The sequence below is a fragment of the Mytilus californianus genome, unplaced genomic scaffold (assembly GCF_021869535.1).
Source record: "Mytilus californianus isolate M0D057914Y unplaced genomic scaffold, xbMytCali1.0.p SCAF_6, whole genome shotgun sequence".
NCBI lineage: Eukaryota > Metazoa > Mollusca > Bivalvia > Mytilida > Mytilidae > Mytilus > Mytilus californianus.
The window spans coordinates 61,551,700-61,577,471 of NW_026262712.1; the positions used below are offsets into that span (position 1 = coordinate 61,551,700).

A 25,772-nucleotide genomic window follows, 5' to 3' on the forward strand; every position below is an offset into this window, starting at 1 on the left:
CCCGTTTTTTAATTGGTCCACATTGAGGTCCAAAGGGTCCAAAATTTAACTTTGTTTGATTTCATCAAAAATTGAATTATTGGGGTTGTTTGATATGCCGAATCTAACCGTGTATTTAGATTCTTAATTTTTGGTTCCGTTTTCAAATTGGTCTACATTAAGGTCCAAAGGGTCCAAAATTAAACTTAGTTTGATTTTAACAAAAATTGAATTTTTAGGGTTCTTTGATATGCTGAATCTAAACATGTATTTAGATTTTTGATTATGGGCCCAGTTTTCAAGATGGTCCAAATCGGGGTCCAAAATTAAACTTTGTTTGATTTCAACAAAAATTGAATATATGGGGTTCTTTGATATGCTGAATCTAACCATGTATTTAGATTTTTGATTTTTGGGCCCCGTTATCAACTTTGTCCACATTGAGGTCAAAAGGGTCCAAAATTAAACTTTGTTTGATTTCATCAAAAATTGAATTCTTGGGATTCTTTTATATGCTGAATCTAACCATGTATTTAGATTTTGGATATTGGACCATAATAGGTGAATGTCCAATTTAAAATTTTTAAGTTCTTAGACCACATTCATTCTGTGTCAGAAACCTATGCTGTGTCAAATATTTAATCACAATCCAAATTCAGAGCTGTATCAAGCTTGAATGTTGTGTCCATACTTGCCCCAACTGTTCAGGGTTCGACCTCTGCGGTCGTATCAAGCTGCGCCCTGCGGAGCATTTTATTGTGTTTTGGTCTGTTTTTCTTAAACTATAGACAATAGGTCAACTATATTTGTTGTATGGAAGGATTGTAAGCTGTACATGTCTGTCTGGCATGGTTCATCTGACCTTTATTATAATCCTGGTACCTTTGATAACTTTACCTCATTTTCATGGTTTATTGGTCAATGTTTGATTTTTCTTGGTTAAGTCTGTTTCTTAGAAACCAAAAGCAATAGGTCAACCAAATTTAGTGTATTGAATGATTGTAAGGTGTACATGTATTTATAGGTATTTAAATAATTGATATATTGTTTCATATATATACAAATTGTCTTTTTTTTCAGGAATGTTGAAACTCAGAGAGAGACAGAAAGAAAAAGGTAAACATTAATTTTAATTCAAGATATATGCCAGCCTTAAAGTTTTGTTGACTTTTATTAATGATATGAATGGTGTGACCAGCAATGATACAATGTGTGTTCAAAGTGGTCATGCCACCAAGTTTTTTTTTATACGACCACAAAGAATATGCTAAAAAGTGGCCCAAAACAAGCATTTTTCTGGTTTCAAGACAATAACTTGTCTATAAGTAATTTGTTTGCTCTGAGATTGTACCATAAGGTTCAATTCCACAAGTAGAAGGTTGGGATTCATTTTTGGGGTCATTGCCCTAACCACTCAGGAATAAGGGGCAAAAACAAGCATTTTTCTACTTTTCAGACACTTACTTGTGTTTACATTGTAAGTGTATGTATGGATTGATCCGGATGTCACATTGTACCACATTTTACAAACAAAAAAAATCTTCCAATTTTTTTTTGGGATTGAGAATTATTTGGGGGGAGTGGTCAGTTTTTCCCTAAAGATTTAAGAAATTGTCAATTTTCCAACAAAAAAACAAATTTGGGGTCACAATTTATTTTGCTAATCCTCATTATAGTCTGAAAACAGTTTTACTAAGTATTGCACAACAGCACAGTACTAGTGTATTGCTCAACAGCAAGAAATCTTCAAATGCATATACATTCAAATCATATAACCAATTTCAAGTTCTTTGACCACATTTATTCTGTGTCAGGAACCTATAATGTGTCAAATATTGAATTACAATCTAAATTCAGATCTGTATCAAGATTGAATATTGTGTCCATTTTTGCACCAACTGTTCAGGGTTGAACCTCTGCGATGGTATCCAGCTGCTCTCAGCAAGCAATAGGTCATCCAGATTTCGTGTATGGAATGATTGTAAAGTGATTATGACTGTCTGGGAATTATTATCTGACTATGACCTCATTTTCTATTGAATGATTGAAAGGTGTACATGTATTTCCAGTTTGGTTTATCTGACCTTAACCTCATTTTCTTAGATCATGTTAAGTTAATGTGATAGTTGTAGTAAAGCTTTATATTCAGGACTGTCAACATAAAATCAATGGTTAGTACAGAAGGCGAGATTTTTCAGCACACTTTATACAATTTCAATATGGCATTGTCTTGTAGCAGAAAAATAAGTGCTTAAATAAACATTGTCATTTTAGGAGGTGTATCATTTTGCTTTATGCATTTTAAGAAGTCATTAACTCAATTGCCATCAAATTTTTAGACATGCAATGTTGGACACTGTAACATCAAAATGTGATGTTCTGTGATAACCTTATTTTTGGTTGCATTAATTTACAATTTAATGCAAGAAAGATAATGTAAGAAAAGAAATAGATAGTAGGTTTGACCTGTTTATTTAACAATGTTTTTTTTGTTAATTTTTGCAAAAGTTGATGATAAAAGCTTAAGTGAACTATTTTGTATAGTTACACCACAGTTTCAAGTTAGGGGGAGTTTCGGACCAGCTGACATGTTTAACCCTGTCAAATGTTGTATGTGCCTGTCCCAAGTCAGTAGCCTTTAAATCAGTGATTGTCATTTGTTGCTGTGGTATCATTTGGGCAAGGATCAGATAAAGTAACATTTGATGGAAGACTTAATATTGATAAACTTCTACATCATTTATATTCTGTGAAAGGTTGTATATAGATGCCTCATGTTACCAAGTTTCCTTCAGTCACATGTCCAATGTCCTTGACCTCATTTTCATGGTTCAGTGACTACTTGAAAAAAAAGTAAAGATTTTTTGTAATGTTAAATTCTCTCTTACTATAAGTAATAGGATAACTATATTTGGTATGTGCGTACCTTGCAAGGTCCTCATGCCCGTTAGACAGTTTTCACTTGACCTGGACCTCATTTCATGGATCAGTGAACAAGGTTAAGTTTTGGTGGTCAAGTCCATATCTCAGATACTATAAGCAATAGGTCTAGTATATTTGGTGTATGGAAGGACTGTAAGGTGTACATGTCCAACTGGCAGGTGTCATCTGACCTTGACCTCATTTTCATGGTTCAGTGGTTATAGTTAAGTTTTTGTGTTTTTGTCTGTTTTTTTTATACTGTATGCAATAGGTGTACTATATTTTGCATATGGAATGATTGTAAGGTGTACATGTATAGCTGGCAGGTGTCATCTGACCTTAACCTCATTTTCATGGTTCAGTGGTCAAAGTTAAGTTTTTGAGTTTTGGTCTTTTTTTTTAATACTATATGCAATAGGTCAACTATATTTGATGAATGGAAATATTTAATGATCTATATGTCAGTCGCGCAGGTTTTATTTGACCGTGACCTCATTTTCAAGGTTCAATGCTCAGTGTTAAGTTTTTGTGTTTTGGTCTGTTTTTCTTAAACTATATATAAGCAACTATAGTTTTGTATGTAAGAATTGTTAGCTGTACATGTCTGCCTGGCATGATTCATCTGACCTTGACCTCATTTTCATGGTTCATTGGTCAATGTTAAGTTTTCTTGGTTAATGTTAAGTTTATGTGACAGTTGTAATAAAGCTTTATATTTAGGACTAATCAACATAATATCAATGATTAGTAAAGAAGGCGAGACATTTCAGCGTGTGCACTCTTGTTACTATGAAGCGCTGCAGTGCTTCCTACAAAATGTGTTTTGGTCACAACATGATGCAATGATAGTGATCAGGAGTGGGTTTCACAAAAAAACTTACGATTGATATTGATCGTAAGTCATGAACAATTCAATATACTTAAGAAAAAACTTAGTCGTAAGGTTTTTTTGCTCTTACTGTAATTTTATGCCTTATTTTCCATATTTAATATCTTCTCTGTCATTAACATGTTTCCAATTCTGTACCTCATTTTTGCTAAAAGAACCTTAGCCCTATCTAAAGAATGTGTGAATATTGTATGAAATTAATAGCTTTGCAACATAATGGGAAGCAAAATATTCTATAGAAATCATGTTTTAAAATGGTCAATTTGCCATCAAACCTCATTCCAATGATTGATGCTGAGAACTCAAATTGAAATTGTTCGTGTAAAGGCTTATTTACTAACACATGTAACAATAAACATTGCTTTGTTTACAACATTTAAGTGTTTATTGGATATTAAACATGACATGCAAACATTTAGAAATATTAACAATCGTAAGATATTTACATTACCATTCCATAAAAAGTATCTTTTTTGCCTTTTTAGATTTTCATGTGATTCACGCCAAAATAGAAGAATTAGCTCGTACACAAGATGAAGTCATCCCTAAAAATATACTTGGTAAGTTCATTTGAGCAAAATATTACAACTTATTTCTAGGAAAAAACGAATAAAGCACATGTACAGAAATCTTACTTAATATCAAGTAACACAGGTTACAACGACGAGGTTATAGACGAACACACTATCAGCATTGGTTCTCTTGACTTTATGACTTAACAAGTTCTCAAACCGTGTATACAGATTTTGGATTTTTGGCCCCGTTCTAAGTTGGTCAACATTGACATGATTGAAGTCCAAATTGTCCAAAATTTAACTTTGTATGATATCATTGATATTGAGTTATTGAGGGTCTTTAATTTCATATGCCAAATCTTATAATGTATAAATATTTTTTATTTTTCTGGCGCCATTTTTAAAATAGTCCACTTTAATTCCAAATGGATCCAAAGTTTAAAAGGCATTGATTTCTTGAGGTTCTTCAATGTGCTGAATCTAATTGTGTATTTAGATTTTTAACCAGATTTTCAAAAGAAAAATCTGTTATTGATTTGGAGATGTACGGTGGGCGGGTGTACAGCTGCCAAACAGTGGCCATGCATTAACCCATGAACAAATCAACCAAAGCTTTTAGAATTTAAATATGTTGTTACTGATGACAAAATTAACGTCAAGTTTGATATTTACGATTTTCACTTTCACCGTTCGGGAGTTATGGTTCTTGAAAGATTAAAAAATGGGTTTCCAGTCATGTCCGTGCTTTAACTTATGAACTGTTTAACCAAAGCTTTTTTCAAATTTTAATATGCTGTTACTGATGACAAAATTAAGGTCAAGTTCAATATTATTGATTTTCACTTTCACGGTTCAGGAATTATATTTTTTGAGAGATTGAATTGGTGTTTCCAGTCGTGTCCATGCTGTAACTCATGAACCATTTAACCAAAGATTTCCAAATTTTAATGTTGCTACTGATGTCGAAACTCAGGTCAACTATGATATTGACAATTTTCACTTTCACCGTTCAGGAGTTGTTGTTCTGATCTTGAAAGTTTGAAAAATTGTGTTTCCAATGGTGTCTGTGCTTTAACGCATTGACCGATCAACCAAAGCTTTCAAAATTTTAATATGTTGTTACTAATGACAAAATGGAGGTCAAGTTTAATATTGATGATTGTCATGTTTATCGATAAGGAGTTATGATCCTTGTGATATTGAAAAATGACAGGTCATAAATAATGTTAAAAAATCTGGTTTGCTGTCACTCTGACAGTCTCTTGTTTATTTTTAGCCCCGTTTTCAAATTGGTAACAATATTCTCAAAAGGGTCCAATATTAAACTTATTTTGATTTTAACAAAACTTATGTATATGTGGTTCTTTGATATACTGAAAACTGATTTTTTTATATTTGGACCAATTTTCAAGCTGGTTTAAATTGGGGTCCAAAATTTAACTTCGTTTGATTTCAACAAAAATTGAATTTGTAGGGTTTTCTTTTTTTGATAATGGGCCCTGTTTTAAAATGTTGTGGCCCAAAGGGTATACAATTCACGTTTATTTTAATTTTTGATATTTATTTTTTGATTTCAGCAATAATTGAATACTTTTGGGTTCTTTGATATACTGAGTCTAAAATTGAATAAAGATTTCGACAAAAGGTAAATGTCCAATTTCAAAGTTCTGAGACCACATCAAATCTATGTCTGAAGCCTATGCTGTGTCAAATATTTTATCACCATCCAAATTCAGGACTGTATCAAGCTTACATGTTGTGTCCATACTTGCCCCAACTGCTCTTGGTTTAAACCTCCGGTCGTATCAAGCTCTGTATTTCGTAGCATTTTATTTATATATATATTTATTTTTGCAGAGCAGTTTGAACGACGCTTGAAGCAGTGGAAAGCAGATGATAAAAAGTATGTTGGTACGGCAGCAGAAAAACAAGTTAGGAAATTTATTTTGACAGAAAGTTCTGTTACAATTATTGGTAATTCGGGTACTGGAAAAAGTTTCCTTTCTCGTCATGTTGCTCTGACGATGATGGAACAAGGCTATATTATAATTCCATGTGATAACCCTGGAGATATTAGACAATGGTTTAAACATGGAAGGAAAACAGTATTTGTCTTTGATGACATCTGTGGGCGGTATACACTTAATCAACAGATTTTCAATGAGTGGACGCAACGGCTTGAACACATTCAATCTCTTCTTGAAGACAGCTGTTGTAAAATTATGTCGACTTGTAGACTAGATGTTCATAAAAACGAACAACTCAACAGTCTGTCTATATTCAAAACCTGTACTATTGATTTAAGCTCAGAGGAATTTAGACTTAACAGGGCTGAAAAATTTGCTCTTGCTGAAGTGTACTTTAAGAATAATGCTGATAAAGTTGCAGAGTTGTCAGAAAAATACGATTTTTTCCCACTTTTATGTAGTTTATATCATAAACAGAAACTCCAGAAACATGTAAACTTAGAAGATTTTTTCAACAATCCTTTTAGTGTTTTTGAAAATGAACTTGTGGAACTGTATCGAGTAGGTAAGGCCGGTAAGGTTACTTATTGTAGTCTGGTCCTGTGTGTGATGTTTAATAACACATTGACAGAAGAAAACTTCATCACAAAAGATAAGGAGATGGTAGCAGTCATAGATGATGTACTAGAAGAATGTGAACTGAAAAAAGGAACACCTATCAAAAGTTTAAAGAAATCACTTGACACACTTGATGGTACGTATGTGATCAAGGAAGAGAGTACATATAAAATAATCCATGATAAATTGTTTGATATCCTGGCCAAACACTTTGGGGAGAAGATGATACAACTCTTTATTGATCATGCTCAAACTCCCTTCATTAGTGAGAGATTTTTATGGAAGACAGCAGACACCATGGGCACAGAAGTAGAATTTGCCATCAGAATACCTGATAATAATATTAACCGATATATAGAAAGACTGCTGAAAGATTGGGGGAATGGTTTTGTAGAACAAGTTTTTCTAAACAGAAACATGAAATCATCTTCCTTTACAGAAACATTTATAAGCAATATAAACCAACTTGATCATTATACACAGGAAACACTTATTGGTACACAAGATATATACAGTAAAGATATAGCACTTGGAGAAAGTTGTGCTGTGGGTTCTGTTGACTTGGTCAGGTGGTTGATTAAGAGGAAAAGTAACATTAATCATTGTTCGAAATATGGTTGCTCCGCTTTATTTTGGGCAAGTCGAGAAGGACATGTTGATGTTGTTAATGAACTGTTACAACATTCGGCAGAAGTAAACAAGTGTGATATCATTGGTGCAACTGCTCTCTTTACAGCAAGTCGGGATGGACATATAAATGTTGTTAAAAAATTGTTACAACATTCAGCAGAAGTAAATCAATGTAAGGATAATGGTGCATCACCTCTGTTGGTAGCAAGTGGGAAGGGACATGTTACTGTGGTTAAAGAACTGTTACAACACTCAGCAGAGGTGAATCACTGTAGTAACAGTGGTAAATCATCTCTATGGCAAGCAAGTATGGAGGGACAAGTTGTAGTTGTTGCAGAACTGTTACAACATCGAGCAGAGGTAAATCTATGTAATGAGGATGGTGCATCACCCCTGTGTGTAGCAAGTTTGAAGGGACATGTATATGTTGTTAAAGAATTGTTACAAAATGCAGCAGAAGTAAATCTATGTATGAATAGTGGATCATCACCTCTGTATTTAGCAAGTCAGGAAGGAAATGTTGATGTAATTAAAGAACTGTTACAACATCGAGCAGAGGTCAATCTATGTAATGAGGATGGTGCATCACCCCTGTGTGTAGCAAGTCAGAAGGGACATGTATATGTTGTTAAAGAATTGTTACAAAATGCAGCAGAAGTAAATCTATGTATGAAAAGTGGGTCATCACCTCTGTATTTAGCAAGTCACGAAGGAAATGTTGATGTAATTAAAGAACTGTTACAACATTCAGCAGAAGTAAATCTATGTATGAGTAACAATGTATCACCTCTGTTAGTAGCAAGTCAGAAAGGACATGTTGATGTTGTGAAAGAATTGCTACTACATTCAGCAGATGTCAATCTTTGTAGGGATGATAGAGCCACACCTCTATGGCTAGCAAGTTTGAATGGACATGTGAGTGTTGTTAAAGTACTTTTACAACATTCAGCAGAGGTAAATAAGTGTCTTGATGATGGTGCATCACCTCTGTTTGTAGCAAGTTTGAAAGGACATGTTAATGTTGTTAAAGAACTGTTACAACATTCAGCAGAGGTCAATCTTTGTAGGGATGTTAGTGAATCACCTCTGTTTATAGCAAGTCAGCAAGGACACGTGGATGTTGTTAAAGAACTGTTACAACATTCAGCAGATGTCAATCTTTGTATGGATGATGGTGCATCACCTCTGTTTCAAGCAAGTCAGGAAGGACATGTTAATGTTGTTCAAGGACTGCTACAACATTCAGCAGAAGTCAATGTATGTTTGTATTATGGTTTATCACCTCTATGGCAAGCAAGTTTGAAGGGACATGTTGATGTAGTTAAAGAACTGTTACAACATTCAGCAGATGTAAATAAGTGCGATAGTAATGGTCAATCGCCTTTGTTGATAGCAAGTGGAAAGGGACATGTTAATGTTGTTAAAGAATTGTTACAACATGCAACAGAAGTAAATTGGTGTGATGATACTGGGACATCACCTCTGTTGATCGCAAGTCAGGAAGGACACGTAAAAGTTGTTAAAGAACTGTTACAACATTCAGCAGAGGTAAATCTGTGTAGGGATAATGGTGCATCACCTCTGATGGTAGCAAGTGGAAAGGGACATGTTAATGTTGTTAAAGAATTGTTAGAACATGCAGCAGAGGTAAATTGCTGTAGAAATAATGGTGTTTCACCTCTATGGCTAGCAAGCATGGAAGGACAGACTGAAGTTGTTAAAGAATTGTTACAACATTCAGCAGAGGTAAATAAGTGTGATAGTACTGGTACATCACCTCTGTTGATAGCAAGTCAGAAAGGGCAATTAAATGCTGTTAAAGAATTGTTACAACATGCAGCAGAGGTCAATCTATGTAAGGATGATGGTACATCACCTCTGTGTATAGCAAGTCAGGAGGGAAATGTAAATGTTGTTAAAGAACTACTAATTCATTCAGCAGAAGTAAATCTATGTAAGGATAATGGTGCATCACCTCTTTTTTTAGCAAGTCAAGAAGGACATGTTAATGTTGTAAAAGAACTGTTACATCATTCAGTAGAAGTTAATATGTGTGATAGTACTGGCACATCACCTCTGTTTATAGCAAGCCAGGAAGGACAGCTTGATGTTGTTAAAGAACTGTTACAACATTCAGCAGATGTAAATTGCTGTAGTAATAATGGTATATCACCTCTGTCTATAGCAAGGCAAAGTGGACATGGTAATGTAGTTAAAGAACTGTTACAGCATTCAGCTGATGTCAGCAAAAGTTACCCTAAAGGTAGAAACATATTAAAACAAATACTGTCTAGAATTACAAAAAAAAGTAATTCTAAGTAATGGAAATTGTCAAAATTAGTAATCAGTTGTAGTAGTTATTAGTAATTACTAGTAAAACTGATACTAGTAAGTTATTTCTTAGTAATTTCTAGAAGTTTAATGAAATCAGTAATTTTGTGTAATCAATATCAATAACTACAAGTAATATTTTTATATAAATCCAAGTAATCCTGTTTGGTAGTTTAGAGTAAATACAAGTAATGTTTAAATATTATCAGTGATAACAAGTATTTTTATTATAAGTAATCATTATAAATTAGAAATAAGTAGTTATATCAAAATTATTTTAAAGTAATAACCAAAGTAATCCAGAGTAATTATGTTAATTATATAATTATAACCTTTTCATGGCAGTCAATACATGGTTTATGACATGATGAAAGTATATTTACTGAAGACACAGTTTTAAGTCACCATACCTTCATGGGTCAATATAAATATGTATTGGTTGATATGAACAGACAACAATTGTTTTATTGTAATATCATACTATTCAAAAGTTGTAACTTAACACCCATGAATGATCGATGATGTATACTTTATTGTAGTCAATATCTGTTCTCCTTTGTTGTTAAGTTCAATGTTGGTTGATACTTTCCCAGCCACTCTTTAATGCTACATTTTTAGCTCACCAGGGCCCGAAGGGCCCCATGTGAGCTTATGCCATCACTTGGCGTCCGTCGTCTGTCGTCGTAAACTATTTAAAAAATCTTCTCCTCTGAAACTACTAGGCCAAATACCTTCAAACTTTAACTAAATGTTCCTTAGGGTATCTTGTTTATAAGTTTTATCCGAAGTTTTGATCCATCAACAAACATGGCCGCCATGGCTAAACATAGAACATAGGGGTCAAATGCAGTTTTTGGCTTATATCTTGAAAACTAAAGCTTTAAGAGCAAATCTGACGAGGGGTAAAATTGGTCAATTGGTCAAGATCTATCAGCTCTGAAATTTTCAGACGAATCAATCAACCCATTGTTGGGTTGCTGCCACCGAATTGGTAGTTTTAACAAAATTTTGCAGTTTTTTGTTATTATTTTGAATATTATTATAGATATATATAAACTGTAAGCAGCAATAATGTTCAGCAAAGTAAGATCTACAAAAAAGTTTATATGACCATAATTGTCAATTGACCCCTTAAGGAGTTATTGCCCTTTAAAGACAATTTTACACAATTTGTCATCAAGTTTGCTAACATTTAAAAATCTTCTCCTCTGAAACTACTGGGCCAATTACCTTCAAACTTTAAGTAAATGTTCCTTAGGGTATCTTGTTTATAAATTGTATCTGAAGTTTTGATCCATCAACAAACATGGCCGCCATGGCTAAACATAGAACATAGGGGTCAAATGCAGTTTTTGGCTTATATCTCAAAAACTAAATCTTTTAGAGCAAATGTGACATGGGGTAAAATTGTTTAATTGGTCAAGATCTATCGGCCTTGAAATTTTCAGAAGAATCGAACAACCCATTGTTGGGTTGCTGCCACCGAATTGGTAGTTTTAACAAAATTTTGCAGTTTTTTGTTATTATTTTGAATATTATTATAGATATATATAAACTGTAAGCAGCAATAATGTTCAGCAAAGTAAGATCTACAAAAAAGTTAAAATGACCATAATTATCAATAGACCCCTTAAGGAGTTATTGCCCTTTAAAGACAATTTTACACATTTTGTTCATCAAGTTTGCTAACATTTAGCCAATTACCTTCAAACTTTTACTTAATGTTCCTTAGGGTATCTTGTATATAAATTGTATCCGAAGTTTGTATCCATCGACAAACATGGCTTCCATGGCTAAAAATAGAACATATGGGTCAAATGCAGTTTTTGGCTTGTATCTCAAAAACTTAATCTTTTAGAGCAAATGTGACTTGGGGTAAAATTGTTAATTGGTCAAGATCTATCGGCCTTGAAATTATCAGACAAATCGAACAACCCATTGTTGGGTTGCTGCCACCGAATTGGTAGTTTTAACAAAATTTTGCAGTTTTTTGTTATTATTTTGAATATTATTATAGATATATATAAACTGTAAGCAGCAATAATGTTCAGCAAAGTAAGATCTACAAAAAAGTTGATATGACCATAATTGTCAATTGACCCCTTAAGGAGTTATTGCCCTTTAAAGACAATTTTACACAATTTGTTCATCAAGTTTGCTAACATTTAGCCAATTACCTTCAAACTTTAACTAAATGTTCCTTAGGGTATCTTGTTTATAAATTGTATCCGAAGTTTGTATCCATCGACAAACATGGCCGCCATGGCTAAAAATAGAACATAAGGGTCAAATGCAGTTTTTGGCTTGTATCTCAAAAACTAAATCTTTTAGAGCAAATGTGACATGGGGTAAAATTGTTAATTGGTCGAGATCTATCGGCCTTGAAATTATCAGACGAATCGAACAACCCATTGTTGGGTTGCTGCCACCGAATTGGTAGTTTTAATAAAATTTTGCAGTTTTTTGTTATTATTTTGAATATTATTATAGATATATATAAACTGTAAGCAGCAATAATGTTCAGCAAAGTAAGATCTACAAAAAAGTTAATATGACCAAAATTGTCAATTGACCCCTTAAGGAGTTATTGCCCTGTAAAGACAATTTTACACAATTTGTTCATCAAGTTTGCTAACATTTAAAAATCTTCTCCTCTGAAATACAGGTGAGCGATTCAGGCTCTTTAGAGCCTCTTGTTTATTCATTCCAAATAGTACACAAACTTTGGCTGGAAAGATGAATACTGTCCTGAGGACATTTTGTGAATTTATCCCTTCCTATAATGCATGTCAAAATTTAAAACTTGCAAGTCTTCATCCGTCTTAGCTTTGCTTAAATTTTCAAGTTCAGATCTGAACATGCTGAATGAGTTCCTGCCATTTAATCTCATCTGTCCAGAAAGGCCATGTGAGCTTTTGCCAACCCTTTGCATTTTTTGTCTGTCTGTCAGCCAGTGTAAACTTTTTGAAAGACATTCTCCTCTGAAACCACCAGACCAATTTCAACCAAACTGAGGCTGAATGATCCTAAGGGTATATAGTATTAAATTTGATATACAAATAAGTCAACATGGATGAACCGACCCTTGAAAAAGTTATTGCCCTTGAAAGCCTTATTATGCTCATTTTTGTGGTTTTTTTGTAGAAACTATTATAGATAAAGAGAAATTGTACAGGCAAAACTGTTTATCAAAATAAAATCAACAAATAAGTCAAACAGTTGACCGCTTTTTGGAATTATTGCCTTGAAAGATGGATTATATTATTTATTTGCAGAACTATTATATATAGAGAGGTATTGTAATAATTAGCAAAGGTGTTAAGTACTATCAGACCTACAAATAAGTCAAAATGACCAAAATTGTCAACTTAATCCTTTTAGGAGTGATTGCCCCTAAATGACTATTTTTACGCATTATATAAATTTTTTTTGGCTCAACTAAAGAAAGATAAAAGCGCGATGTTTAGTATATAGCAAAAAAATTTTAACCCAATAGGATCTACAAATCAGTCTAAAAAATAATATCAAAAAGCATATTTTTTTCCAGGTGAGTGATTTTGGGCTATTTTTGGCTTCTGAACAAAGTTGAAATGAAAACGCGATTTTGATATGCTGAATCTCCAACTGAATACTACAGGGTTTATGTTCATATCACAATAATATCTTCTCCTCCTGATATGCATGTATATTAAACACCAATCCATTCATCTATGCATCTGTTATATGAGACCAACAATATGTAGTTACTAATATGCTGAAAACTAATGTTAATTATTGAATATATCACTTAGGTCTTATATCATGTAAATTATATTTACAAGTACGCTGAAAACAATATATATATACCTTAGCTATTATATACTTTTTTATATGCTGAAAAACAAATGTTAATTATTCAATATATCACTTAGCTATATACATGTATACTTGCTTATAGCTGAAACCAATTGTTAATTATTCAATATATCACTGAAATATCATATAGTTTGATACTAGTATGCTGAAAACAAATGTTAATTATTCAATATATTGCTAAGCAATTATATAGTTACTAGTATGCTGAAAATTAATGTTAATTATTCAGTACATACATGTATCACTTAACTCTTATATAGTTACTAGTACGCTGAAAACAATTGTTAATTAAGTCTCCCAAACTTCGTTTGGGAAGACTTATTGTTTTTGCTCAGTTATTATTATTATTCTTCTTCATCTTCTTCTTCTTCTTCTTGTCCGCACCCGTTCTCCAAAACCGCTTGTCAGATTAACTTAGGGTTTCACAATATGTTAGACTAACATGTCTAGTGGTGCAATCCGTGTTTCGTTTGTGCAATGGGGTTTATAAAGGGGTACTTTGAGGGGCAAAAAGAAAAGAGGGTTTCACTATAGAACTCTATGGGATTTTATTTTTTTAAATTTTCAAATGATTATAAACTGAAAACCGTTTGTGATAGACACAATTTTTTTAATTGAAAATGTTCTTAATGATAAAGCCCATTAAATGAAATACTGGGTTAGTCCCCAGGGGTCACCCCCACCCCCTACCATTTCAGAAAGTTCTAATATCTTGTAAATGGTCGAGATCCCCACCCCTAAACCATATATATTCTGGTTTGTCATGCTAAGATGGTTTGAATGATATACAGGGTTATTCCCCAGGGGTCATCCCGACCCCCTGCCATTTGAAAAAGTTCTAATATCTTGTAAATGGTCGAGATCCCCACCCCTAAACCATATATATTCTGGTTTGTCATGATAAAGCAAATCAAATGAAACACAGGGTTAGTCCCCAGGGGTCACCCCCACCCCCTGCCATTTAAGAAAGTTCTTATACCTTGTAAGTGGTCAAGATCCCCACCCCTAAACCATATATATTCTGGTTTGTCATGCTAAGATGGTTTGAATGATATACAGGGTTATTCCCCAGGGGTCATCCCGACCCCCTGCCATTTGAGAAAGTTCTAATATCTTGTAAATGGTCGAGATCCCCACCCCTAAACCATATATATTCTGGTTTGTCATGATAAAGCAAATCAAATGAAATACAGGGTTAGTCCCCAGGGGTCACCCACTCCCTGCCATTTAAGAAAGTTCTAATATCTTGTAAGTGGTCAAGATCCCCACCCCTTAACTATATATATTCTGGTTTGTCATGCTAAGATGGTTTGAATGATATACAGGGTTAGTCCCCAGGGGTCATCCCAACCCCCTGCCATTTGAGAAAGTTCTAATATCTTGTAAATGGTCGAGATCCCCACCCCTAAACCATATATATTCTGGTTTGTCATGATAAAGCAAATCAAATGAAATACAGAGTTAGTCCCCAGGGGTCACCCCCACCCCCTGTCATTTAAGAAAGTTCTTATACCTTGTAAGTGGTCAAGATCCCCACCCCTAAACCATATATATTCTGGTTTGTCATGTTAAGATGGTTTGAATGATATACAGGGTTATTCCCCAGGGGTCATCCCGACCCCCTGCCATTTGAGAAAGTTCTAATATCTTGTAAATGGTCGAGATCCCCACCCCTAAACCATATATATTCTGGTTTGTCATGATAAAGCAAATCAAATGAAATACAGGGTTAGTCCCCAGGGGTCACCCCCACCCCCTGCCATTTAAGAAAGTTCTAATATCTTGTAAGTGGTCAAGATCCCCTCCCCTTTACTATATATATTCTGGTTTGTCATGCTAAGATGGTTTGAATGATATACAGGGTTATTCCCCAGGGGTCATCCCGACCCCCTGCCATTTGAGAAAGTTCTAATATCTTGTAAATGGTCGAGATCCCCACCCCTAAACCATATATATTCTTGTTTGTCATGATAAAGCAAATCAAATGAAATACAGGGTTAGTCCCCAGGGGTCACCCCACCCCCTGCCATTTAAGAAAGTTCTAATACCTTGTAAATGGTCGAGATCCCAACCCCTAAACCATATATATTCTGGTTTGTCATGTTAAAGCACATCAAATGAAATACAGGGTTATAACCCAGGGGTCACCCCCACCCCCTGCCATTTAAGAAAGTTCTAATATCTTGTAAGTGGTCAAGATCCCCACCCCTAAACCATATATATTCTGGTTTGTCATGTGAAGATGGTTTGAATGTTATACAGGGTTAATCCCCAGGGGTCATCCCGACCCCCTGCCATTTGAGAAAGTTCTAATATCTTGTAAATGGTCGAGATCCCAACCCCTAAACCATATATATTCCTGTTCATCATGTCTCGAACATTTGAATGATGTATACGGTCAGTCCCCAGGGGTTCCCCCCACCCCCAATGTTCTAATATCTTGAAAATGGTTGAGATCCCCACCCCTAAACCATATATATTCCTGTTCGTCATGTCTCAAACATTTGAATGACATAATGGGTCAGTCCCCAGGGGTTCCCCCCATCCCGGATGTTCTAGTATCTTGTAAATGGTCGAGATCCCCACCCCTAAACCATATATATTCTGGTTTGTCATGCCAAGATGATTTGAATGATATACAGGGTTAGTCCCCAGGCATCACTAATGCAAATATCTTTACTGGACCAAACCAATTTCCACTGGACTTTGCCCAATGTCGGGCGACCCTGGGATTTACGAATTATGGGAGCTTCTTTTAGGAGACTTCGTAACAGCATCCTGTTACAATCATTTCTTGTTAATTAATATGTCACTTAGATATCTTCATTGGAATTTTATGATAAATCTTTAAAAAAGTCAGTTAAATTGAACCATTTCTAGTCAATAGTTATCAAAGGTACCAGGCTTATAATATGATGCCATACGCGCGTTTCGTCTACATAAGACGCATAAGTGTCGCTCAGATCATAATAGTTAGAAACCCAAAACATGTACAAAGTTGAAGAGCATTGAGGAATCCAAAATTTCAAAAAGTTGTGCCAAATATGGCTAAGGTAATCTATGCCTGGGATAAGAAATCGTTAGTATATCGAATAATTCATACTTTTCCAAACAGTTAATTTAAAAAAAAATATGACCATATAATTGATATTCATGTCAACACCGATGTGCTGACTAATGGGCTGGTGATACACAATCGGAGACGTAACGTCCACCAGCAGTGGCATCGACCCAGTGGTGTAAATAGTTATCAAAGGCACCAGGCGTATGATTTAATGCGCAAGACGTGCGTTTCGCCTATATAAGACTCATCATTGACGCTCAATTAAAATAGTCAGAAAGCCAAAACAAGTACAAAGTTGAAGAGCATTGAGGAATCCAAAATTCCAAAAAGTTGTGCCAAATACGGCTTAGGTTATCTATGCCTTGGATACGAAAATCCTTAGTATATCGGAATGGTCAACTGAAATATTCAAACTTTTTTCAGGTTCTTTCTTCCTGCATTTTTATTATTGTTAGCATAGTTAGAATAACTCTAGTTATTAATTATACTCTTTCTCATGTTTATGTGTTTAAAAGATCCAATGCAATGCTTTACATTTTTGCAGTGCCTGATGGAGATATGAAGATTCGATCACTCAAATCAAATCATATTACCCAAGGGCATCACATGAGTAAAATATGACTTTTCGATGGTAAACAAATGGTCATATTTCCCTAACCCATGTAAGCCAAGGGAAATGAATGTTTATTCAAATGCCTATACTTTTTATAACTTAATGAACATAAAATATTAATTTCCATACAATGAGTCCTATCCTCTTTTTTTAACGAAACATGACATAAACATTGATAATTTAGCAATTAACACTTATCAGGGTAATCATTTATTCTACAAGTGCATGTTTTTCTTTATTTTGTTTAGATTTATAAAATAGATTTGAACACTTAGGTTATGACTTTGCTATCGCTATTTAAAAAAAAATAATGTCGCCTGAGATAGACCTGAAATTTCAGAGAGGAATGTGAAACTTGAAGGGGAATATGAATTTTTGTTCAATGTCACATGGGATAATCTCAACTTATCAGATGTTGATTCTTCTATCAATATTCCCATACAGTGGAAAGAAATCATTCAATCTTATATCTATAGATAGAAAAATTGATATTGAAAACATATAGTATAAACGTGGCAAATAGTTTTTAGCTCACCGGGGCCCGAAGGGCCCCATGTGAGCTTATGCCATCACTTGGTGTCCGTCATCGTCAGTCGTCGTAAACTATTTAAAAAATCTTCTCCTCTGAAACTACTGGGCCAAATACCTTCAAACTTTAACTAAATGTTCCTTAGGATATTTAGTTTATAAATTTTATCCAAAGTTTTGATCCATCGACAAACATGGCCGTCATGGCTAAAAATAGAACATAGGAGTAAAATGCAGTTTTTGGCTTATATCTCAAAAACTAAAGCTATTAGAGCAAATCTGACATGGAGTAAAAATGTTCAATTGGAAAGATCTATCAGCCCTGAAATTTTAAGACGAATCAAACAACCCATTGTTAGGTTGCTGCCACTAAATTGGTAGTTTTAACGAAATTTTGCAGTTTTTATTATTATTTTGAATATTATTATAGATAGATATAAACTGTAAACAGCAATAATGTTCAGCAAAGTAAGATCTACAAAAAAGTTAATAGACCAAAATTGTCAATTGACTCCTTAAGGAATTATTGCCCTTTTAAGACAATTTTACACAATTTTTACATCAAGTTTGCTAACATTTAAAAATCTTCTCCTCTGAAACTACTGGGCCAAATACCTTCAAACTTTAACTAAATGTTCCTTAGAGCAAATCTGACCGGGTAAAATTGTTCAATAGGTGAAGATCTATCAGCCCTGAAATTTTCAGACGAATCGAACAACCCATTGTTTGGTTGCTGCCACTAAGTTAGTAGTTTTAACGAAAGTTTGCAGTTTTTAGCTCACCTGGCCCAAAGGGCCAAGTAAGCTTTTCTAATCACTGGTCGTCCGTTGTCGTCGTCGTCGTCGTCGTTAGCTTTTACAAAAATCTTCTCCTCTGAAACCACTGGACCAAATTTAACGTAACTTGGCCACAATCATCATTAGGGTATCTAGTTTGAAAAATGTGTCTGATGACCCCGCCAACCTACCAAGATGGCCGCCATGGCTAAAAATAGAACTTAGGGGTAAAATGTAGATTTTGGCTTATATCTCTGAAACCAAAGCATTTAGAGTAAATCTGACATGGGTAAAACTGATTATCAGGTCAAGATCTATCTGCCCTGAAATTTTCAGACAAATCTGACAACCCGTTGTTGGGTTGCTACCCCTGAATTGGTAATTTTAAGGAAATTTTGCAGTTTTTGGTTATTATCTTGAATATTATTATAGATAGAGATAAACTGTAAACAGCAATAATGTTCAGCAAAGTAAGATCTACAAGTAAGTCGCCATGACCAAAATTGTCAGTCAACCCCTTTAGGAGTTATTGCACTTTATAGTCAATTTTTAACAATTTTTCGTAAATCTTTGTAATCTTTTACAAAAATCTTCTCTGAAACTACTGAGACAAATTTAACCATACTTGGCCACAATCATTATTAGGGTATCTAGTTTAAAAAATTTGTCCAAAGACCCCGCCTCCAAACCATCATGGCCAACATGGTTAAAATAGAACATAGGGGTAAAATGCAGTTTTTGGTTTATATCTCTGAAACTAAAGCATTTAGAGCAAATCCGACAGGTGGCAAAAAATGTTCATCAGATATAGATTTATCTGCCCTGAAATTTTCAGACGAATCCGACAACCCGTTGTTGGGTTGCTGCCCCTGAGTTAGTAATTTTACAGAAATTTTGCAGTTTTTTGTTATTATCTTAGATATCATCATAATATCTAATATCTAATACTATTAATTATGATTTTAACCTTATTTTACATGATTTCCAAAGCATCAGTAAATAGAGGTGAGCGACACAGGCTCTTGAGAGCCTCTAGTTATTATTATATTGAATATTATTATAGACGGATATAAACTGAAAACAGCAATAATGTTCAGCAAAGTAAGATCTACAAAAATAATGACCAAACTTGTCAATTGACCCCTTAATGAGTTATTGCCCTTTAAAGACAATTTTACACAATTTGTTCATCAAGTTTGCTAACATTTAAAAATCTTCTCCTCTGAAATACAGGTGAGCGATTCAGGCTCTTGAGAGCCTCTTGTTTTCCTTTGGAACTCTTTTTTTTATTCTAGGGCCTTTTCTGGCTTGTTCTTTTGTCTTTGATAAATTGTTGACTGCAATGGCAATTATCCCAAATCTCCTTATTTCAATAAAATGACATTGTTTTATGTATTTGGTTTGATATACAAGCATATATTGCATACAGATATTTTTGTATTTATGATCTGCATATATACATTGATGTCGTTCCAAGATTATTTTTGTTCTATGATCATTATTGTTCTATGATTATTACTTTTGATATTTATCTTTGCTTTGTTGTTTATAAATACATAAATGCTAATCTTGCTGTGTTAATGTTATTTTTTTTTTACCTGTATTTATACATATAGTTATACTTTTGATGTAATTTTATTATCGTAAATATTGTCTACTTGTTTTGGGAACACATTTTTTAGATTTGAGATGGAATAAACTGATGAATGCAGTACACTAATCTGAAGATGGTTACACCCTTGTACGTATGTCTTTGGTGAATTGTTATCTCATAGGCAATCATTCCACATCTATTTAATATTTAAATAGACAGACATTATATAATAAGAGATAGAAGAATTTATGGTCGTTCCAAAATTATTTTTGTTGTTCCATGATTATAATTGTTGTTCCTTGATTATAATTGTTGTTCCATGATTCTAATTGTTGTTCCATGATTATAAATGTTGTTCCATGATTATAATTGTTGTTCCATGATTTTAGTGTTGTTTCATGATTATGATTGTTGTTCCATGATTTTAGTGTTGTTTCATGATTATAAGTGTTGTTCCATGATTATAATTGTTGTTCCATGATTTTGGTGTTGTTTTTATGATTATTATTATTGTTTCATGTTATTATTATTGTTATTTATCTTTGCTCTTTTGTACATAAATTTGTATATTTAATCCTTCCATGTTTATGTCATTTTGAAATGATCTGTAGTTGCACTTGTGATGTCATTTTATTGTCGAGCCTTCGACTTTAGTCGAAAAAGCAAGACATAGCGATCCTACATTCCGTCGGAGTCGGCGTCGTCGTCGTCGGCGGCAGCGGCGGCGTCCACAAATATTCACTCTATGGTTAAAGTTTTTGAAATTTTAATAACTTTCTTTATCTATCCTGGATTTCTACCAAACTTTGACAGAAGCTTGTTTATGATCATAAGATAGTATCCAGAAGTAAATTTTGTAAAAATAAAATTCCTGTTTTTCCGTATTTTACTCGTAAATGGACTTAGTTTTTCTGCCTGGAAACATTACATTCACTCTGTGGTTAAAGTTTTTAAAATTTTAATAAATTTCTCAAACTATCCTGGATTTGTACCAAACTTGGACAGAAGCTTGTTTATGATCAAAAGCTAGTATCTAGAAGAAAATTTTGTTAAAATTTTGTACCTGTTTATCCGTATTTCACTTATAAATGGACTTAGTTTTTCTTCCAGTTAACATTAAATACAGTCTGCAGTTAGAGTTTTTAAAACATTTATTAGATTCATAAACTATCCTGGATTTATACCAAACTTTGACAGAAGCTTCTTACAATCAAAAGATAGTACTTATCTAAAGGAATATTTTTATTGATTTTTTTCCTCATTTTGTTGAGCCTTCGATTAACAGAAAAAGTAGGCGAGACACTGGGTTTCGCGGAACCCTTACGAATTTTTATTGTACATATTTTATTCTTATATTAGAAACACATATTTCGATTTTGAATGGAATAAACTAATGAATGTAAATAATTACTTGTTTAACAGTTGTTGCATGAGATCTTATTTCAAGCAAAACTGTTTATATAAACATGATTAATAGCTAAAATGAATTTTATTTAAATGTTTTCAAGCACTTGATTTTTTTTCATGTATAACTTCACAAATCTGTAGACGGATTTATAAAATATAGTTGTTTCTTTTGAGATTCTTATATACTGTTATATGGTCGAAAGTAGAGCAAGAAGTATGAAAAGATAATTATTATGGATTGTCAGCCATATGAATACTATGGCAGTAAACATAAATGAAGAAGGCTTCATTTGCATTGTTCAAAATTACATTTATGTGAACGAATTTTTATTTGTGATTATTTATCTGTAATTAAATAACCAAATGAATAAAATGTATGGTAACACCTTCATTTTGTTTGTATATAAGATATTCATTTGTACATTTTCATTAAACAGATCAATTTACATGATTAAGTGTTTGTATTGCTGATTTAACATTATTTTCTTCTTTTCGCCTAATATCTAATTTATTTTATATGAAATAATACGTTGTTCTGAAAATGCATGAAATATTTGCACTGAACGTAAAGCAACCAATAATCAATCAATCAGTGAAATAATACTTGACAAGTATAAATTTGAAGATAATATTTCCTTATTAACAACATTCAATACAGTGTAAATTGTTGTCTATTGAGGAAGCCGGATTTTATGTTGACGTCTATTTGACTGTTGATTTGTTAGTGTCCTGAGGTTCTTGTCTCACTGATGTATTATTCCCGTTCATTTAGATTATTAGGAGAGTGAAACTTGTGTTCTATTTCAAGTGGCAGTATCTGCGAAAGTTGTCAATTCTTAAAACTGTGAAAATGCAGTAACTTTATAAATATTAATGAAAAAGTATCTTTCCTGTCATATTCAGGACTGTAATGAATGTAAATAAGGATGTTCGCTCCTCTGATTCATCATAATATGCATCTTGTATGCCCCACCTAGGGATATTCTGTTTTTCGATCTGTGCGTCTGTTCGTTCGTTCGTTCATCCTTCTGTCCCGCTTCAGGTTAAAGGTTTTGGTCAAGGTAGTTTTTGATGAAGTTGAAGCCCAATAAACTTGAAACTTAGTACACATGATCCCTATGATATGATTTTTCTAATTGTAATGCCAAATTAGAGTTTTTTCCAAGATTTCAGGGTCCACCGAACATAGAAAATGATAGTGCGAGTGGGGCATGTGTGTAGTATGGACACATTTTTGTTAAAAGCTGCTATCAATTCATTTTTTCTACATTTAATGTTGGTACGCTTATTCTTTAAAAAAAAATGAAAAAAATCATGACTTATTAGATTTTCAAAATTAGCTTTTCAAACTATATGTTATAAAATTATATGAAAAAAAGTATTGGTTAGCAAGCAAAATGTGTGTTAGAACTGTATGGATAACATAAGAGGATTCTGAATAACTTACAAATAGTCAAAAGCAAGACTAGTGAAAAGTATTATGACAAAAAAATAATTATCTGTTAGACCAGAGATCATTAATTATACATAATACTCAAATAGGAAAAGTTTCAATATATGAATTAAAATCATTTTGTAAGCCTGCTTTTTCTGAATATTTTTATAATCAGTTAGTAGAATTATTTCACTTTTAAAAGTGTCAAATGTGAATTGATAAGGATTTTCTATTTAAGAGTTAATGAGGTACAGAAGGGGTTATAGAACAATTTGAAATTCCTCACAGAGTTGTAATGTAATATACTGATATGCTACTGTTAAATGAATGAATAAATTATCAATAATCCCAAAAAAATAGTTGCTTGATGTGTGCCTGCTGTAGCAAATACTTGAGTGTTTATTTGGTGCCATTTGATCACAATCTGATGGTGGTAGCATATACTATTTGTGTAAAGATTTATATTTCAGAAGTTAGAAGACCTCGATGCTTTATATTTTGTATGATGGTGCCTTATGTTACAAAGTCTCCATTCGTTTTATGACTATTGTCATTGACCTCATTTTCATGATTCAATGAATTCTCAAAAAAATCAATAGTCTCGCCTATGATGAAAGTGGCAGAATGCAAGCCATATGTATTACAATCCGGCGGTGGCTGCAACGGTGTAAACTAGTTGTTTTAAGCTTTATATTTCAGAAGGTACAAGACCATGATGCAGTGTTTCCGTCTGTTATAAGTCCATTGTCTTTGACCTCTTTTTCATGGTTTTAACCGGTTGGAAAAAAAATACAGTTTTTTTGTTAAGTAAAATACTCTCTTATTATGAGTAATGAAGTAACTTTATTTGGTATATGGGTTCTACATGTATGTCAGGTAGAGTTGAAGTGACCTCAACCTTGTGCAATGGATCAGAGATCAAGGTTAAAGTAACGTGGTCAAGTCCTTAACTCAGACTCTATTAGCAATAGGTCAACTATTTTGGGTATATTGAATGACTGTAATGATTGAATGATGTGTACATGGCCGACTATAAGGTTTCATCTGAACTTGACTTCATTTCATGGTTCTTTGGACAATGTTAAGTTTTTGTGGTTTGTGTCTATTTCTAATATAATTTAAGCAATAAGGCGGCTATGTTTGGTATATGGAATAACTGCTTAATGAATATGTTCTTCTTGTAGGTTTCAACTGACATTGACCTCATTTTCATGATTCATTGGACAATTTTTAGCTTTAGAGAAATTTTGTCTATTTCTCAGATATTTTTAGCAAATTGTCAATTATATTGAATGTATGCAACAATTGTGGAGTAAGCACTCCTGACTGGTAGGGTTATTATGCCCCCGCCGTAGTGGAAGGAGCATTAAGTTTTATCCTTGTCCGTCTGTACGTACGTACGTCCGTCCGTACGTCCCATAATTGGTTTCCGTTCCCTAACTTTGCCCCAACCAAATTTTATGAAACTTATTCACAATGCTTATTACAACAAAACACACTTTGGTGGCGTCACTTTTACTGTTCTAGAGTTATTCCCCCTTACAAATGGAACAAATTTTCTCTAATTTTAGTTTGCCTCAACCAAATGTTATGAAACTTATATACAGTGCTTAAAACACAGACCAAGTTTGAATTTTGGTGGCGTCATTTGTATCGTTCCAGAGTTATGCTCCTCTACAAATGAAAAAAAAATGCTAAAATTTTCGTTTCCGATCTATAACTTTAGTTTGCCTCAACCAATGTTATGAACTTGTTCACAATGGTTATTACCACAGAACACAGATCATGTTCGAATTTTGGTGGTGTCACTTTAATCGTTCTAGAGTTACGCCCCTTTACAAATGAAAAAAATGCTAGATTGTTTGTTTCCGTTCTCTAACTTAAGTTTGCTTCAACTAAATCAAGTACAAATTTCATTTTTACAGTTCTTGAGTTATGTTTCTTTATAACTTTATATGCAAGCGGGACATCACCTGTGTCCCATGGACATATTCCCCATTTCATATAACGTTGACTTCACTTCATTATTCAATGATAATTTTTTCGTAATTCTCCGTTTGTCATATATTATAAGTAATAGGTCAATATATATATGGTGTATTGAGTGATAGTAAGGCGTACAAGTTTGTCTCGGAGGCTTCATATGACCTTAACCTAATTTTGATGGTTTATGGTAAATATTCAGTTTATGTGACTTACAACATGATTTCAATGATAAGTTAAACAGGCGAGGCAATGTAGCATGTACACTCTTGTTTCATGTGAATTCCTCACTTATTACGAGTAATTGGATAATACTATTTGGTATTTGAAATCCTTTTAAAGTCTACATTTCCGTCAGTCATATATGCATGGTTTATCTGAACTCGACCTCATTTCACGGATCAGTATTCACGGTTAGAATAACGTGATTATGTCCGTTTTTCAGATACTATAAGCAGTAGGACAACTATATGGGGTATATATGGTATGATATAAAGGTGTTCATGTCAAACTGGCAAGTTTCAGTTGAATTTGATCTCATTTTCATGGTTTATTGTTCGATGTTTAGTTTTGGTGTTTTGGTGTAAAAGTAAAATAACAAAAATACCGAACACCAAGGAAAATTCAAAACGGAAAGCCCCTTATCAAGTTGCAACTTCAAAATCT

General features: G+C 33.5%; 2 protein-coding genes across 2 annotated transcripts in view; both read left to right on the forward strand.

Moving 5' to 3' along the window:
- The window catches only part of LOC127704151 (rho GTPase-activating protein 190-like), a 253,363-nt gene that overhangs the window by 78,856 nt on the left and 148,735 nt on the right, over nucleotides 1-25,772 (forward strand). The gene's annotated exons all lie outside the window — the stretch shown is intronic.
- On the forward strand, nucleotides 6,933-10,433 carry LOC127706565 (ankyrin-1-like). Its single transcript, XM_052211221.1, has 3 exons — nucleotides 6,933-7,026; nucleotides 7,627-9,662; nucleotides 10,419-10,433. Exons 1-3 carry the CDS (start codon nucleotides 6,933-6,935, stop codon nucleotides 10,431-10,433), a joined length of 2,145 nt encoding a protein of 714 aa, XP_052067181.1.

Coding starts and splice junctions, on each gene's coding strand:
- LOC127706565 (XM_052211221.1), top strand. CDS start 6,933: ATGGTAGCAGTCATAGATGATGTACTAGAAGAATGTGAACTGAAAAAA. Junction 7,027..7,626: donor ATCACTTGACACACTTGATG/GTACGTATGTGA, acceptor CTCTCTTTACAG/CAAGTCGGGATGGACATATA.